The sequence below is a fragment of the Cydia strobilella genome, chromosome 11 (assembly GCF_947568885.1).
Source record: "Cydia strobilella chromosome 11, ilCydStro3.1, whole genome shotgun sequence".
Lineage (NCBI taxonomy): Eukaryota > Metazoa > Arthropoda > Insecta > Lepidoptera > Tortricidae > Cydia > Cydia strobilella.
Genome location: NC_086051.1, coordinates 12,083,717 through 12,101,529, shown reverse-complemented (window position 1 = coordinate 12,101,529; position 17,813 = coordinate 12,083,717). Strand labels below are relative to the sequence as shown.

The 17,813-nt window shown below is 37.0% G+C and overlaps 1 protein-coding gene and 1 long non-coding RNA gene across 6 annotated transcripts in view; one reads left to right on the top strand and one right to left on the bottom strand.

Moving 5' to 3' along the window:
* The window catches only part of LOC134745219 (uncharacterized), a 193,135-nt gene that overhangs the window by 80,364 nt on the left and 94,958 nt on the right, over positions 1–17,813 (top strand). The gene's annotated exons all lie outside the window — the stretch shown is intronic.
* The window catches only part of LOC134745107 (sodium/hydrogen exchanger 3), a 74,821-nt gene that overhangs the window by 48,633 nt on the left and 8,375 nt on the right, over positions 1–17,813 (bottom strand). For all 5 annotated transcript variants that reach the window (XM_063679053.1, XM_063679052.1, XM_063679054.1 and 2 more), the window contains exon 2: positions 3,176–3,357. In XM_063679053.1, coding sequence (XP_063535123.1) covers positions 3,176–3,301 — 126 coding nt within the window. In that variant the 5' untranslated portion in view covers positions 3,302–3,357. The remainder of the gene's footprint in view (positions 1–3,175; positions 3,358–17,813) is intronic.

Sequence of the window (17,813 nt, the reverse complement as noted above, 5' to 3'; positions counted from 1 at the left end):
AGGGATGACAGGGCTTGGCACATTCCCATTTCTGCACAATAGTAATGGACACTATTATTTACTAGGAGCACCGAGAGATGGGTTGCTATTTCTGTAACGACTATGTAAATGTTTCATCAAATGGAAAATAATATCAAATAATCATATTCAGCGGCCTACTAGCCCAGTCGGTAGTGCCCCTGCCTGTATAAGAAGCAGAGGTCCCGTTCGAATCCTGGTACGGGCATTTATTTTTTGCCCGCGACTTCGTCTGCGTGGAGCACTTTTGCACAATGTAGTTTTTCCTCAGTCACCCGTTGACCACGAACGCTGTAAAGGGTTCGAAACGTCAGGATGTATTATAAAATCAATATACGCGATATAATCCGATTTCAGTTTTATTACACAAAAAGGTATTCATATTAATATATCAATACTTACTGGGTAGCATTAATTATGACGTCTGATGCCTAATACCTATTATATGTATACTACTCTGCACCTACACAGTCCACGTTACTAAGGAAATGCTATTTCAATTAACCCAGTTCCATTTGACTTAGACATAATTTAACGTATGTAGGTATTCCTATTTACGTAATTAGTACGTACTACATTTATGCGACGACGTAGTAATTCACCAGTAATTCACCAATTACGACCAGCTAAGCCTAAAGATAAGCGATGCTTGTGCGCAGTTACAGACCTGGTTTTCAGCAAATGGGCTCATACTAAATTGCTCCAAGTCAAACGTGATGCTATTCTCTGGTCGGGAGATTCCACTGCCACCATGCATGGCCAGCAGTCCGATGCCAGTGTGCAATGAGAGTAGGTTCCTTGGGTTTATAGTCGACTGTAACCTTAACTGGAAGCACCATGTTGACAGTGTCTGTGACAGGTTGGGTAGTGCAGTCTTTGCGTTGCAAAAGATGAAGCCACTTATCTCGAAGGAAGCTCTAAAACAGGTGTACTTTGCTCACTTCCATTCCATTATGTCGTACGGCACGCTCATTTGGGGTAACTCCACTGATGCCAGAAGAGTCCTAATAGTTCAGAAGAGAGCAATTCGTACACTTGCTGGAGTAAAACATAGGCACCCATGTAAAGAACTTTTTATTTCGGAACGCATTATGACTCACTACTCACAACACCTGTTTGACTTAATAATATACGTGAGAAACAATATTGCTCAATTTTCTCGTGTAAATTGTCCGGGAAAACAACTGCGTAACACAGGTCGTCTTAGAACAGTTCCTCGTCGCTTGATGCTTTCAAAAAAGAACCCACGAATCATCGGACCTACTTATTTCGAGCACCTACCTGCCGAGATAAGAAACGAGCAATGCGACGAAATATTCAGGCGTAAATTGAGAAATCTTTTGTTGGAAAACCCTCTGTACTCAGTAAATGAGTTCATGGAAATGACATTTTGATTCAGAAATTGTTTAATTATTATTGTTTTCTATATTGACATTGTATTCTTTATCATAAAGACGATCCTTATTGGAGGATTTTTTATATTATTGTGTGTTGACGATTCTTATTGGGAGATATTATTTGTATTATTTTATACCTACTCCATTAATATGACACTGTAACCACTGTTCCCATTTGGGATAAATTGACTTTTTATTTATTGTTTCTACTTTTATTGTTCTTGTGTGTTGTGTTTTTATTGTTTTAGTGTAAGTTTTGACATTGTAAATTTACTTATATTTTGGATTTGTAAGTATTTATCTACTTACTCTTATTGTAATTGTGTTGACAATCCTTATTGGAGCTATAATTTTATTTTCATTAGTATTGTTATTATTTTCATTTTTATTTTTATTTTGACGATCATGATAGAAATTCTTATATTTTTGACATTAATGCAAACTTATTATGTAAATTGTCTTTCATGAAATAAATCATCTAATCTAATCTAATCTAATCTATGTTTATATTTAGGAAGTGGATTGTTGGAATACAATTTTCTCTCTTCACTTAGTTTTAGATCCATTACTCTAATATTAAAGTAAATCAGAAATATTAAAATAGGTATAAAGGAGCTCTGAATGGAGTCACCCAAAATTACTGAAACAACTACTTTATTGAACAAGTAAATTAGGTAAAGTTAGTCCAAGATAAGTCTGCAGCGATTTTGACAACCCAGACTGCAAGTGCAAGTTCTATTTTAAACGTCGATCTTGATGAAATTATGACGTATAAATAACACTTGCACAGTCCGTGCTATCAAAATCGTTGCAGACTTATAACTCAGATAGCATTACGAATATTGTACCAAAGAATTATTAATAATAGAATAGAACTTAAGTCTAAGCTAAGCGTAATTGTGTTCCTTGGTATGACAGCTAAAATAGATGGCGCTGTACAGCGTCAGTTACGTCAGCTGTCAAATTCGAAGTACCTATGAATTTGTCTTCGATTTTACACATCGTAGGGCCGGTACAGACGGACTGCAATCCAACTGCAACTTGTATGGGAACTGCACGCCACGTTGCAGTTGACGAGCAGTCGGCGAGCAGTTCCCGTACAAATTACAGTCGGGTTGCAGTTCCCATGCAAATTACAGTCGGGTTGCAGTTCCCATGCAAATTACAGTCGGGTTGCAGTCCTTCTATAGTGTGTACCGGCCCTTATAGGTACAATAAATGTATCTTGCTTACATACGACGTTATGTAGGGTATTATAAACCTTAATAAAGTCACGTTTGATTTTCTCTTTCTCGTCCACGTGGAAGGAAACTTCCTCACTAATGATGCGTGATGACCGCTAGCCCGGACCTTTGTCAGGTCCGAGATATTTACAAATAGATTTCTGCTCTGACAGTTTTCGATAGAACTAACTAGTCTAAATACGAATACAAAATAATTAATCATTACTAATAATATAAATGCAAAAGTAACTCTGTCTGTCTGTCTATTACCTCTTCCGCTTAAACCGCTGAACGGATTTAGATAATACTATGGAGATAGGTTTAGACCCTATATGCCTAGGGTGGTTTCTAATTAATAAGCGGGCATCCAGCTCATTTCTCCCAAAAACAGGATGTGGAATGAGCTACCCCATGAGGTTTACATGGGGTTCTTCAAGAGTGTTGAGGGTTTCCAAAGGTCAGCACCGCATAACTCATCCAATGTTATGTCGATGAGTGAAGATGACCGGTAGCTAAATAAAAAAATTGAATACTCACTTCAATAGGATTGCAGTCGGCTGTAGCCAGGAACGCAACGACGGCGGCCAGGGCGAGCGCCCTCGCCCCCGCCCTGCACGCCCGCCGACTCAGGTTCACCCCATGCTTCAGTGACGTCATCGCCATCGACGCACTATCTACACTTTAAACATATTGACATGTCTTCATTATAGTCTCGCGCACTGGAAAATAGTGAGTAAAGAAATTATATGGCCATTCGCGATGCTGATAATGATTAGACGTATTTTGTTGTGCGCCGTGCCTGTTACGAAGCGTTACTGTGTCTTATAAAAGTTTTGTGTTGAGCAATGCTTTCTGATTGAATGGGTAGGCAAAAGTTTACGAATATGTTCAATATACCTAATCTCCCTTGGATTTTTTTGTGTAGGTATTATGTGATGAGTTATTTTTAAGTTGTTGTCGTAATACTTATCGTTGATTAAGCTCAATTGCTGCAAAAACATTGTATTTACAATTCCGTAGCGCGACCATTTTAAAAGCCGGTTAAGTACAAAACTATACTCCTAGTTCCTCTAACTCGCTTTTGGATAGACTTAATTTAAAAAATAATTGAATGAACAAGTTTTTACAGCACAAAACTCTTATCGCAGATATTTTAGAGGTTTGATATGCCACTAATAAACGTTAGATACATGTAGCTAAACAAAACAAAAATTACTTTGAGATTAGGTTGTTAAAACCATCTCGTCAACAGTATTCAGATTCCCGAGTGTTGGTCCAAGGTCGTGACGTTAATGAAAATAAGGCGTAACGTAAGAGGAGCCTTTAAGCCACGTTTGACAAATGGTTTGTTCGAGATTGTGCGGGGCGGCGTCCTGGCGCCGTCCTTGCGATAACGCTATTTTTGTAGTATAAATATGGGTCATACATAGTTTTAGGTTTCGCTTTTTCTCCATCGACCTAAAAGTTGAGAACATTGGTGAAATAATGTTTTACAATTTTGGTATAAGTACCTAGCAGGAAAGAGAGTTTTAGGCCATAACTCACAACCCAAAATTACGCTCCATTGTTTTTAATATTCGCTTATAGACACATTATATAGGTCATAGGTCTTTAAGATAAGTGAGTTCAATGTCGTAGACACACTTATACCGGTTTGACGGATATATTTCGAGAATTTTCATTTGTGAAAGGTAAAACTGACAAGAAGCTCATAAGTTTTACGTTTCGATTCACACGACATGTTATGGTTAGTTAAATTAACTTTTTAAAGTTCGGGATGATGGTTTTCATCCTTAATTTCTTAATCTGTAATTGTAAAATTTTATATCTACAACCTTGTCATTAATTCATCTCTATCGCTCTTACAACATAGACCGTGACTGATAGAGATGGGCATAGACTTTCTTCGAAATTCGACGCGACAGCCGTCCAGTTCTAGACAAGGAAGACAAAACAAACTTGACGTCTTTCTTGCTGGTAGACTATTTTATATGAAGGAACGAGATGTTTGAATTCCTGTGGGACAATTTAGGTTCTTAAACACTATAAAAATAATATTCCAGTTTTGCGTAGTCAAGCGTACTTAAGTAACATTCTGTGGAGTATTATCGTTAATTAAACCTTATAACTAAACTGCTAACTTTAAGCATCTAGAAAAAGTGCAGCCAACTTTTATTGCACTTTTAACTTTACTGCAATATGCCTACTTTTTAAAAATGTTTACAATATTTTATTTAACTATCAGTGACAATTTCAGTTTCATCGCTCTGAGAACTTAAAACGTAGATTAATATTGCGGTTACTCTATCTCTGTGATTCCTTTTGACCCATTCTATAAAATGCCAAATTCCATTTATGAGCAAAGATCGAAATATAAAACCTTTCGCTAAAAGATTCATGAAACTTGAACGTTCCATTGAGAGAAGATAAAATTAGAGTTGGAATGTAAATTTTATAGACATAAATGTCTGGCTAAATGACAGACTTATTTATACATGTCCGTGGCCGAACTAGCAGAGTCGTTAATAGGTTCGGTGAACCCCTAACTTACGGCACGTCTGAGGCACTGAGCTCTGGGAATTTGCAATCATTTGCATACTTTGATAATACAGATTATATCCACTAGATGGAATAATACTGGTACAACTACATAATGAAAGCGTCATTGCTTATTTCAGTTGCTACAGTTGTATTGATAAAATCAATTTCAAACCTGGGATGCGATTTTATAACGATGTATTGCGTAAATCATCATTCATCAATGTGTTGGTGATTTAATCCTTTCTTCTTGTATTTTATGCCTCAAATACGCCTCACGTTCTAGCTGCTGGACTCGTTTAAACGGGTTATTCCCACTAGTTGCCACCAAGTTGTTACCAGTTGTAACTTACTGGGATTTTTTCCCACCTTATACCACTGGTTACTACTGGAAAAAAAAACCAGTAGTTATCACCAAACCGAGTTGGTGGTAAAAGGTGGGATTTATTTCCCAGTAGTTACCACCAAAATTTTGTTAGAATTCAATTGTAATACCACCCCGGTTTGATGGTAACTGCTGTTTTTTTTTTACTAGTAGTTCCCAGTGGTAAAAGGTGAGAAAAAAATCCCAGTAGTTACCCCTGGTAACAACTTGCTGGTAACTAGTGGGAATGGCATTAAGTTCGCCTTTTGTACAGTTATTCTTTTGTGCAATAAAGTTTAAATAAATAAATAAAATAAACCGGTTAAACGTTGACGAAGTCGCGTAATTACCTATTAAGTATGAAACCTTCTTCATGTAGTGGACGCAAATATTTGTTCAAGCCCCTGACCCTGCCCTGCCTATTGGTCCCGGGTTCAGGCATTTATCTGTGTGATGAACACAGATATTTGTTCCTGAGTCATGGGTGTTTTCTATGTATATAATGTCTTTATGAAAATGTATGTATTTATGTGGAAGAGATCCCTTAAAGGGATAAGTTCGCCTTTGTACTCATGACGAATGTTATTTTTCCTGTTTTGTTTTGATTTTTGTACAATAGTTTTACTACTACTAGGTACTACCGTACTAGGTCCGTACCGTATAGGTAGTAGGTCGCCTAGTACCCATAGTACAAGCTTTGCTTGGGGCTAGGTCGATCTGTGTAAGATTGTCCCCCAAATATTCTGTTTTTTTATCCCGTAGACTAAAATGACATTTCATGTGGTACTAAGAAATGTCATGTCTTACACATGAAACGTCATTTTAGTCTACGGAATTATTTAAGCTATTGGAAGCATATCATAGGGTTGGTGATCAATGCTATACGATTGCGATGCTCAACGTTACGATTATAGATGCGCTTCGCGCTGGCTAACTTCATTTTTGAGACTAGACATAAAAGACTTTACATCCATTAATTCCATTATTAGACGTAGCAAATAGCCTCATTTTAGCAAAGTATACAGTAGGTACAATCATAATAACCTAAACCCCAATGATTTAAGTTATTTCAGCATACTACCTAAACATTAACTCGCGCATTTTGTGTTTTCCATGGCTCTCGGGAATTCCGCTAAATCTAACGCGTTTAAATGCATGGTAAAAGTTTTTCAGTGAAAAGGGATTTCAGACTAGCAATTTATTTAAGATGCAAATCGAAATGAAATCCAAGCAAAGCTATAAAGATTTTCTAAATTAGCCATAATATAACATTTTTCTACCGCGCCTAAACGAAATACGGTTCGAAGCCATCGCTTAAAAAATCTCGTTTCCGCTCCGAAATTAAAGAAGCTTACGTCATTAATTAAAATGAAAAATGCACTGGAAGATGGGCTCAATATTACAAATTTACAACGTACCTACCGTATTTAACGTAGACAATTAATTGAAGTAGGAACTAAGCTGGAAGTACTAAATATATGTAGATAGAATTTCAAATAGCGATAAGTAGGTATAGCTCTTAACATACGCTTGCTGCAATTAGAAGACGTAGTTAACACATTCACCCCTGAGCTACGGTCGTAGCGCTAGCGCTACGTCGTAACCGATAACATAGGTTTCATGTTTGTAGCGAAAATGCTTCGTGATTATTAGCATTGAATAGGTCAAGCGGGTCATACCTACACATTTTTTTAACAAACTCGTTCGCGTCTTTCCTGTAGACATCGCAAATTTAAGGGAACCTAAAGCTATTTTTTACGCGTCACCTTTACATGCGGGATACATTTTTTCAGTACTTGAGACTCAAATAAGAAAAACGGGATGTCTACAGGGTGGCTAAAAAAATAAGTGCATTCCCGTTGCCAGGGAAGTTTTGGGATTATACTGAGCAACTTTTACTATGGGATCAACCACGAAATCGCGAAAAAAAATTTACTCTTCCATAGAAAATGGACCAGCCAAAATGTATGAAGGCGCCAAATTTTTTTTCGCGATTTTGATTGTATTGTCCACAGAAGTGACCTTTTTCTATAATGTGTTTGACCCAAGCAGACTTTGCATCGAATACTTGGTCCAGTGCCAATATGTTGAAAATACGGAACACGTAGGGTACCCGTTTGTCTCGTTTTAAAGTATTTATAAAACTTGAATTTAAATGTAGTATGTGGTCAAGGTCAGATAATACATTTTCACCAGTGTAGTCCTAGTTATTAATTCTACTTAGCTGAAGTAATATCGCAAAGTTCGCAAGTTTCGTATTCGTAGTGTCGCAGCCTATTCTGACAGCCGCCGCATTGGCCTTGAACTCGGTGCATCGATGTCCGTGCATCGCACGTGGAACGTGTTACAGATGAATTTCTGGAGATCTGGGCGGCGAGCGAGGAACGGCCTACACAACATATATGGATATGATCTGGCGAATCATACTACTGTTGAACTGATGTGGATGCGGGAACTGACAGTTGTACGTCTCGAATAGGACGGCCTATTAGGGCACCTGTTATTGTCAAAAGTGACATTTCTTTTAATCAGAAACGTCCATCCCTATAAGTACTATAATATAGTCTACTTATTTTAAGATCACTTACCCAACCTTAACCTCTAATAAAAATATAATGCCCACTTTATTGGTCTTCTACTGGCGATAAAGAATCATAAACTCGAGCTTTCAGTAGATTTAATGACCTCTGAGTATATTGTGGTCGAGCCCATACTTAAATCTAAAAAGTGTCTCCACTCAATAGGCCCTAAGATATATAACCACATACCCTTAGAGATTAAAAGTGCTACTGGTATAAGAGGTTTCGTGAATAAACTTAAGGCTAAACTTATGTCTGAAGCGTACTACTCTGTTGACGAATTTTTTGACGGCGTGCACTTTTGAACTGGTTCACAATCCCAAGCTATAGAAATATAAAATAAGAATTTAACTAACCATAATTATGTGATATGATATACTTAAATGAACTTACTGTAATCATTTAAACATGTAAATAATAAATTTTTAATAATAATTGTACCTACCTGACATAATTATCTTATACCTAATATTATATTCATACTGATGTGTTTTGCTATGTAATTTAGATGTAAATAGTTGTATATATGAAATACTGTATTTGACATGTAAAACTATGTTTTATAAAGGAATAAATGAATGAATGAATGAATGAATGAAAAATAAGTAAACATTGAAAGTCAACTCCAAATATTAGGCATAGTCATCATCAGATATATATAATATAATATCGGAGTGACCAAGGTGTTAATAATTATCTAAACAAAACCTCTAAGTATTATCAGGAAATGTATGTCCAGATATTTTGGAGCTCCTGCTCCAATATATTTTATTTCATGGAGACTACAAATAAAACTTCAATGGGATAAAAGTGTGTTGGTAAAATGTGTAGCAAAAGCCCCGCTTGCATGTGTGTAAACTGTTAGGCTATGTAGATGTTCCAATGGAAATTCTTAATATGGCGTAAGGATTGCAGTCAGATTGTTTAAATGAAAAAAAAAAGTTAAAAGACGCGAGTGTGACGCGGGCCCAAAATACGGTTCGTTTTGCTTTTGGGTAAAAAGCTTCAACGAAAGGCGCCAAAACCCGATTTCGGTCTACCCTGATCAAGGACTCGGGCCGGCACTGAGTAAGTATAGCGACGATATTACACCCCCAGACAGCTTTACTCCTACCCATCAGTTATTTTACCTATAGTGTGTGTTGTTTAAAGCACCATTTTTTTATGCCAAATTTCGCTTATATTATAGCTATACTATATACGAATTATTTCCCCTATTTAGCAGTTTTTGGTTTTTATTTGGTGAGCTAATAGGAGTGGAAGCGTGACAAAACAGGCATTAAATAGGGCATGGACTAAAGTGTCAGTTTTGTGAGTGATAAATTTGAGTCGATTCGTGCGTTGCCGCCTTGGCAGATTTAAGGCGCGGTAACTCGGTCACGTTAAAATATGCAAGGGAGAGTTCTAGAAAAATGTGTATTCATAATTAATGTCATTAACGGGTTTAACGCGATTAAATTTCATTATTTTACGACCGACGTTTCAGCTAGGTTGCACTAGCTGATGTGGTCAAAAAAGACTGACGTCCCAGCAAAATGTCAAAGCACTAAACTACCCGACATTAGTTTATATAAATGTTCGGGATAGACAAATAAATTTATCTACCCGTTTCTAAAAGGTAAAATAATGAAATTTAATCGCGTTAGACCCGTTAATGACATGACTGTGAAAATTTCAACTGTCTAACTATTATGGTTCATGAGATACAGCCTGGTGACAGACAGACGGACAGACGCAGACGGACAGACGGACAGCGGAGTCTTAGTAATAGGGTCCCGTTTTTATCCTTTGGGTACGGAATCCTAAAAAAACGAGTTGTTCAATATAATTTTTTAAGTTTGTAGGACTGCCCCATTTTATGTGTTTCGTGGCAACCATTCAGAATTTGTTATTTTTAAATAAACTTTTTTTTTGATTTTGTAAATATTATGGCTTAATATTTTTTTGATATATTTTTATGTAAATAAAGGATTTGGTGTAGAGCCCCGCCGAATTTCTTGCGTCTTTATCTTCTTGGGACCGACCTTGGTTACAACCGGTGGTAGTTTGTGACATTTTTAAGGGTATTATAATTTTCAATGCTATTTTTATTTTCAAATAGATAAGATTTAACATTAGTATTTAATATAGATTAGATTCTATTCCTACTATGAAATATTTATTTTAATGACGTAAGCTTTTGTAATATCTGGAGGAAAACGAAAGCCTTTAAGTGGTGGCCTCGAACCGTTGGCCGTTAGGCATAAAAATAGCGTTTTGAGAAAGTAATTTATAAGAACTTTGTCGCTTTATTACGAACTTTGGCCTCCATTTGGATTGGTATCTAGAATAACTTAGAGCTCTTTTATCGTAGCGTTTTTTCTTTCTTTTCTCCCTCGCTGAGCGTAGGTACGGGGTTTAAAAATATTAGTAATACCTTAATTTATAATCAAACCTTAACTTGTTGCTGTTTATTAAGGATTGACCGAGGCGAATCGGATCAACACAGAAAGTCCGTTGATATTTGAAATATTGCATTCATAACTATGCACTAAAATTGCAGCAGTACGTCTCTCCTGTTACCCTGCCACGATATCGCCAGTCATAGGTAATACCAAAGATAGATATAACTCCGTAATAGATGGATACAGTCTAAGGAAAAAACGTGCCTCGAAAATCAAGAAAATTTGATTCACGTTCAGAGGGCGCTACTAGTTTTGGCCTACAGTCGTATAGATGGCGTTGACGGTTTCGTTTGTTATTTAACAATTTTAACGCATATCAGCGAAAGAACATGGGTCAAAATCAAAAAAATAATTAATGCAAATAAAAAAAATCATTTATCTATATTTAAATACATTCTATCGTATTTTATAAATCTTCATTTTTAGTTTTAAAGTGTGTCGACAGATGGCAGTGAATTTACTGGGGTTACAAAATTTACTATGACAGTACCGCTCTAGTATGTTACTCTATGGTAATACTATAAACATCAATACATTTTTAGTATGATCCGATTTACCTTGGCCTACCCCTACATTGACCAATGCTACTTGTTAAGTAAATAAGTATTACAACTTCTTCATTTGCAAACTTTCATTGACAATGCGAAGTAAGCAAACCCTAGAATTTATTCTAAGCGATCACAGCGAAATGAAGTTCAAATAGATTCCGTTTCGAGGCCGCACTGCCCATCAGGTCCGCTGGCAAACATCCCAGCCGTTAGTTCAAGGACAGTGCAGTGATCTGCCATTGCTTTAATTAAAGATAAATTCTCTAATTTCTACTAACTAGCTAACCTTTAACCTTTTGACCGGTAAATACCTGCCGTACCCTGTCATGTCATTGAATTTTAATTATGATTAAACTTAACTAACTAAATGTTTCAACTACGTTACGAGCTATCCCTACATTAGTCTGGCTTACATTAGCTGGCTGGAATTAATTTGGCAACTGTCTGGCTGTCTGTCTGTTTATTCTGCACGCTTAAATCGCTGGACAGATTTAAATGATTATTGGTAGAAGGATAGTTTTTATCAATCATCATAATCGGGCATTTTTTTCTAGATTTTTTTTTGCAAAGGTTTTTCCCCTCACTAGCTCGGAAAGTTGTCTTTTATCCTTCAATACAAGCGGGGAAAAACGCGTTTTATCCACTAGTGGGGAAAGTAATTTGACCTTGGATGGAGCGTGTTGAAGTAGCTTGACAGATAACAAAACGTAAAACGCTCATGATAATGGTTCGTTCGATATTAATTATTATTAAATAAATGGTTTGAGAATCTAATAAAAAATACCAAATTTAGCTTTATTTAATGATTTTAAGTCATAAACCTTAAAATTCCACAAGAAACGTTTGTTTTTTTATAATGATGTTAATAATAATTCTGAACGCACAAGAGTTGAGTCGATGCAATTTCAAAACGCATCGTTGACATTTCATACGTCAGAAATGTTAACATTGTCAACAATTTTTTTACTTAAAAACTTTTCTCACGGACTCGCCTAAAAATACACAACTTCCAGAGTTATCTGTTATAATATCGTAAAGAAATGAGTGATTCCAGTGATGAAGATGATCTAACGCCTGTGGATGTTGCAATTTCCTCGCTATAGTAAGGTGAAAAGTTTTGTGTTACACACGGGAGCAAATGTATTTTACTTCTCGTGTGTTGAAACACTCGCGGGTAAAATACAACTTTGCACCCTTGTATAACAAATAACTATTTCCGACTGAGAATCACGAGCTCTTTTGATCCTACTAGGAGGAAAAAAAGCGTCCCAAGTTTTATTTTTCCATTCCGTTACCATTTTTCAAACACTGTACGGCGGTAACGAAATGGAAAGTACGTAAAATGTATGACAATTTTGGGACATTTTTTTTCTCCTAGGAAGTTGGATCAGCTCATAATTCTGAGTAGAAATAACATTAAATTTACTTACCTTTAAAAAATTGAGTGTATCACTTTACAGAAAAACGCCCAATCATCCGACGCAGGTGAAGTGGTGGACAGCTTAGAAGATAGTGATTTAAGAGTCCGAAGTCTTTATTAGGTACACGGCCTAAGTTGTGTACGGGTCCCTAGAACTTGGGCAGCGTTTACGTTTATTAGTTACTACGGCACGAAGTGCTACGCCGCGTAGCCGTGGCAAATTTATGTCGTATGTGTAAAAATGTGCACGCTAGCGACGAGTTATGCGCATTTAATGGGTTAAATCAGGGCCCCAGGGTCATTGCTTATTCAAAAACAAACATGCCGTTTAACGTTGCATGTCATTAAGCTGACCTTGACAGTGTCCGAGGGTGCATGTTGGTTTTCCACCACAACAGCGTGTGTGATCGTTATCACGTCATGTTTTGTAAATACGTAATGTGAACGATAACACAAAGTTTTTGACACAAAATTATGGTTTCTTGTAATAATTTTTAAGAAAAAAAAAACCGACTTCAATGGGGGATGCCGCTGAAAGTTCACTTATTGTTGATGGTGCACTCTTAGATTCCAGACAATGAAATGAAAAAGACAGCATCTTTTGCCTAATAATGTAGAAAAGGAGGTAAAACCACCCACTTTTCTAGTAGCATTTCGTTTCTGTAAGGGTCGCAGTTCTAACCTAACCTACTTTTCTGATAGCATTTCGTTTCTGTAAGGGTCACAGCTCTAACCTAACCTACTTTTCTGATAGCAGTTCTGTTCTGTGAGAAACGAAGTTCAAAACCCAACCACCCACCTAACCCACTTTTCTAGTAGCATTTCCGGGTCCGGATCAGAGTCCGGGTCCGTGTCCGGCTGTCCGGGTCCAAGTTTGGGTCAGAGTTCGGTCCGGGTCCGGGTCCGAGTTGGGGTCCATGATCAGAGCCGGGTCCGGGTCCGAGTCCGGGTCCAAGTTTAGGTCTGGGTCCATAAGGAAGAGAACAAATCGCCAAACCTGAACTATGTGTCATTGAAAAGTTCCATTCTGATCATTATCAGCTGTTTCCATTTCATCAAATGTCACTTGTTTAAATGTAAATGCTGGATTTGTTGATAAAAAAACAAAAATCACTATATGTATGCCTTTCACATTTGAGGAGTTCCCTCGATTCCTCATCAGAACTCGAGCTTGACAAAAATGTTTCTTGAAACCTAACTTGCTTAACAAACATAACGAAGAGGACAAATCGCCAAACGTGAACTATGCGTCATTGAAGAGTTCCGTTCTGATCATCATCAGCAGTTCCACTTCATCAAATGTCACTTTTTAAAATGGATGTGCTGGATTTGTTTATAAAAATACAAAAATCACTATATGTATGCCTTTTACATTTGAGGAGTTCCCTCGATTCCTCATGGATCCCATCATCAGAACTCGAGCTTGACAAAAATGTTTCTTGAAAACCTAACTTGCTTAACAAATATAACCAAGAGGACAAATCGCCATACGTGAACTATGCGTCATTGAAGAGTTCCGTTCTGATCATCATCAGCAGTTCCACTTCATCAAATGTCACTTTTTATGTAAAAGCTGGATTTGTTGATGAAAATACTAAAAATCACTATATGTATGCCTTTAATATTTGAGGAGTTCCCTCGATTCCTCATGGATCCCATCATCAGAACTGCTTTTTAACAAAAACGGGACCAATCTGTATGTATATACTTACAATAAAAAAAGAATTTTCAAAATCGGTCCAGACATGACGGGGTTATGGAGTAACAAACATTAAAAAAAAAAAAACCGAATTGAGAACCTCCTCCTTTGAAATCTTGAAGTCGGTTAATGAAATAGTCATTTACGATACGGTGCGGTGCATGTAAAACACGACCGAAGCACCGATCGCACGTGTATTGTACAACGTTTTACAGTACATTATGGCCCTTTAAATTTTCGACATAGGCACGAAAAGTAGCACCATATGTACCTAGTACCTACTGTAAAGACAGCACATTTTAGCGACGTTCGTAGCACTATGGCGTAGTCGATAACATGGGTTTTTCGGTATCTATGTAGCAAAAATACTTCGTAGAGGCAAACCGACAAAGTGTCGTGATTATCAGCGCTGAATGGGTTAATAAAAAAATAGTATTTTTTATAAATACTGGCAGCATTTATTCGTTGAAATACGTGACTGACATATGCGAAGAAGCTGTAGGTACGTAATTCTCATTAAAGTAATAACAACCATTTAAATAACCATAAGTCCAAGTTAGCCTAACTCGTGCTAATTAGTTTCTCACTACACCTATTATACCTTTCTGTACGTATTAACTGAGCTAAGCGTCGTAATGCCCAGTCATCTCCCGTAATAAGCTTAGCACCGCTTATTCTGCCGTGGCGCGGGCGGCTAGGAAAGTACTACATACTTTCTGGATATTGTAAGAAAAATCACTCGAGGACTATTTTTCTATAAATACGAACATATTTTGGCATACCGTATTTCAATAACAAAATAATATTCATTAAATATATATTTGCTTTAGTTATGTCCATGTCAGTCATATAATACCTACAATGAAGGAACAAAAATTTGACAGTTCCGAACAACTGACAGGCCGATATCGTCCGGCGGACTGGTAATGGGTGGGCCCCTTTATCAACAACCCACTTTGTCAGAGTCCTAATGTTTCGCGAGTTGGGAAGCCGGGGATCCACTGATCGATATTGATGGGTTTCGCGTCAATCATGGATGAGGGTGTTTTTAACGACCCAAATAACGGGCCGCATTCCAACATATTTTTTTCTTGTGTTATTGTTTATTTATTAATCAGGGACGCGCTTTGAAAAAGCTCTTTTTCGCCAGTGAGAACGAAATCAACTTTATAAGAAGTGCGGCGCGCAAGACCCCGGCGCAGTGTTCTTAGAATCCTAACAGCAGTGTTCTTAGGAATATTCATACAATATTATGCAACTGTTGTTTGTTTTTTGTCTTCTAGGCAAAGATCTACAATAGTATTTTATGCAACAGATTATAGGGGTTCTTAAAACTGCAAGGTTACAAAACGAAACGAAATTGAGTTTTGTAAAGACAGGCCCGGGAATTTTAAGACCTAATTATGTACCGTTGCACACAACTTTTTCTTAGACAGCAGCAAACACCTAAAATTATAAATAAAATCAAAGTAAATAATTGTTTAGACATTTCACATTAGGTACCTACCTTGTAGAATTCCTTTGTTTTAAAATTCACCGAACCCTCTGAACAAGCTGGGGTTTGAACCCACAGGTAAGTCAGGAGTCAGGAAGCCGCATCCTTAACAGGAAGAATCCCAACCCAACGTACACATTACATTGACACGAAATGTTTTCCAATCCCTTTTACTTTTAGGTAGTACCTATCTGAGCTGTGTTAACCTTAACCGATAAACAAACAGAACATAAACAACGTGTCTAAAATAATCTTTCGTAAGAGCGTTGGTTACGAAAACGATGGCGTTTATATGGAGCATCCATCACTCAACATATAAACGAAAGTATTGAAACATGAAATTGTAAGAACCTATACGGTTCTATTTAGGTTACAACTTGCATCACTGCTACTTGCTAATACTTTGTTGTTCTTCTTGAGAACAACTAACCTAGATACCCTTGTTGGGAGGATTTAACAGTACCTATATACTGATTATACTGGAGCATGTGTGCCTCATTATGTATTTAATAATTCCAAAAAAATTTTTGCTTTTTTTAATTTAATTTGTTAAGTACCTATGCTATGTTATTTTGTGTATATTTTACCGTCACGTTGGTACCTATCTTAGCAATTTGCACAGCAGCTGTGTGTACAGTCGAGTTCAGAAATTTGTATAGATATTTTCACTAATGAACTCGACTGTACTCTGATTACATGAGGTCGGACGAGCCAAGTCTTTGGATGATCCAGCAAATCTCTGGAACTAACCACTAAGCGAAATCAGAAAACACGCTACACACACGCACATCACATCTACTCGTACCGATATTCAGTAAGCGATTGGTATTTATGATTTGTATGTTCCACCTCGTCATGCATGTATCGCTGCTCACTCCACAAACATAATATTTTACCCCAAAATCACAAACAAATACCGTACCGTAGCTTAGGCAAAATAAAGCTCATATTTCAAAACATCTCACAAATATATAACGTGACGGAAAAGTAAGTCTATTATAACGTCCCGTGCGAAACGGTCGTAATAAATTATCGGTTCGGATCCGTGCGGCTTCCAATATGTCGGCCTAGTGCGTTGAGGCCGCACACATACTGTGACAAATGTACCTAGTCTTATACAAGTACCTATTCTAGCAAAACCAAACCTTTATACACATTCATTTATTGTGCACAAAGTGAAATGCTCTTCTCTATTATAGAGGTAACTTATGAAGTATAAAACCTAACTTAAATTAGGTACTTATTAGGTAAAGATAACCCGGCTTTTTATAAAGGTACACAGCTAAATTAAAAGTCACTTAAATATTTCACTTTCTTAAGTAGGTTATGACCGCAAAACTAATAAACAAAATCGGGACAGAAATGAGATGCAAAGGAGTGACTGGGTTAATTGGAAGAACCTGCAGATTACAGAACATTGCATTTTGTACCTTTAGACAATGTTTCAATATTGAATGATGTGAGATTACATACGTTTCTATGTAAAATGGCCTGTTTCTGTTGTCGCCAGTGTTTTATTATTGTGACGAGTAGGCGGTAAGGACAGCTCAAGTAAATAAGGAAAATAAGAATCTATTTAAAACACAATATATCTATTTTATTCAACACGTGAAAAAAGGCAGTTCGATCAATGCATAGAGAAGACAACCTACTTACGTTAATTTCAAATGGCGTTTACCTATAATGAAACACTGACGTATGGGACGATAATAGCTTCTACAAATACCGAGGTTTCCTATTGAAACCTTTGTTTAGGTCCAATTCAGGGGTTTCCATTAACGGCCCGCTCGCTGCCTACTGAAACAGAAACGATATGCGAATCGATTCCCGTCCACTATACGATTTCAATTAATCCGTATTAAATGTGCAAATTGGCCATTACGTCACCGCGATTACTGGGCTGGAATATTTATTTTGTGGTTACAATTAAGTGGTTAGGTGGTAAAATATTAATACGAAACGTCAGATACGTGAATCCCGGCCGAAACCCTCCTATAATTACACTTACAATAGCTCTGGTCAACTGTACTGCCCTACATTCGATAGAGTTTTTAACACATTGTGTATTAAGGGCGGCAAACATGAATT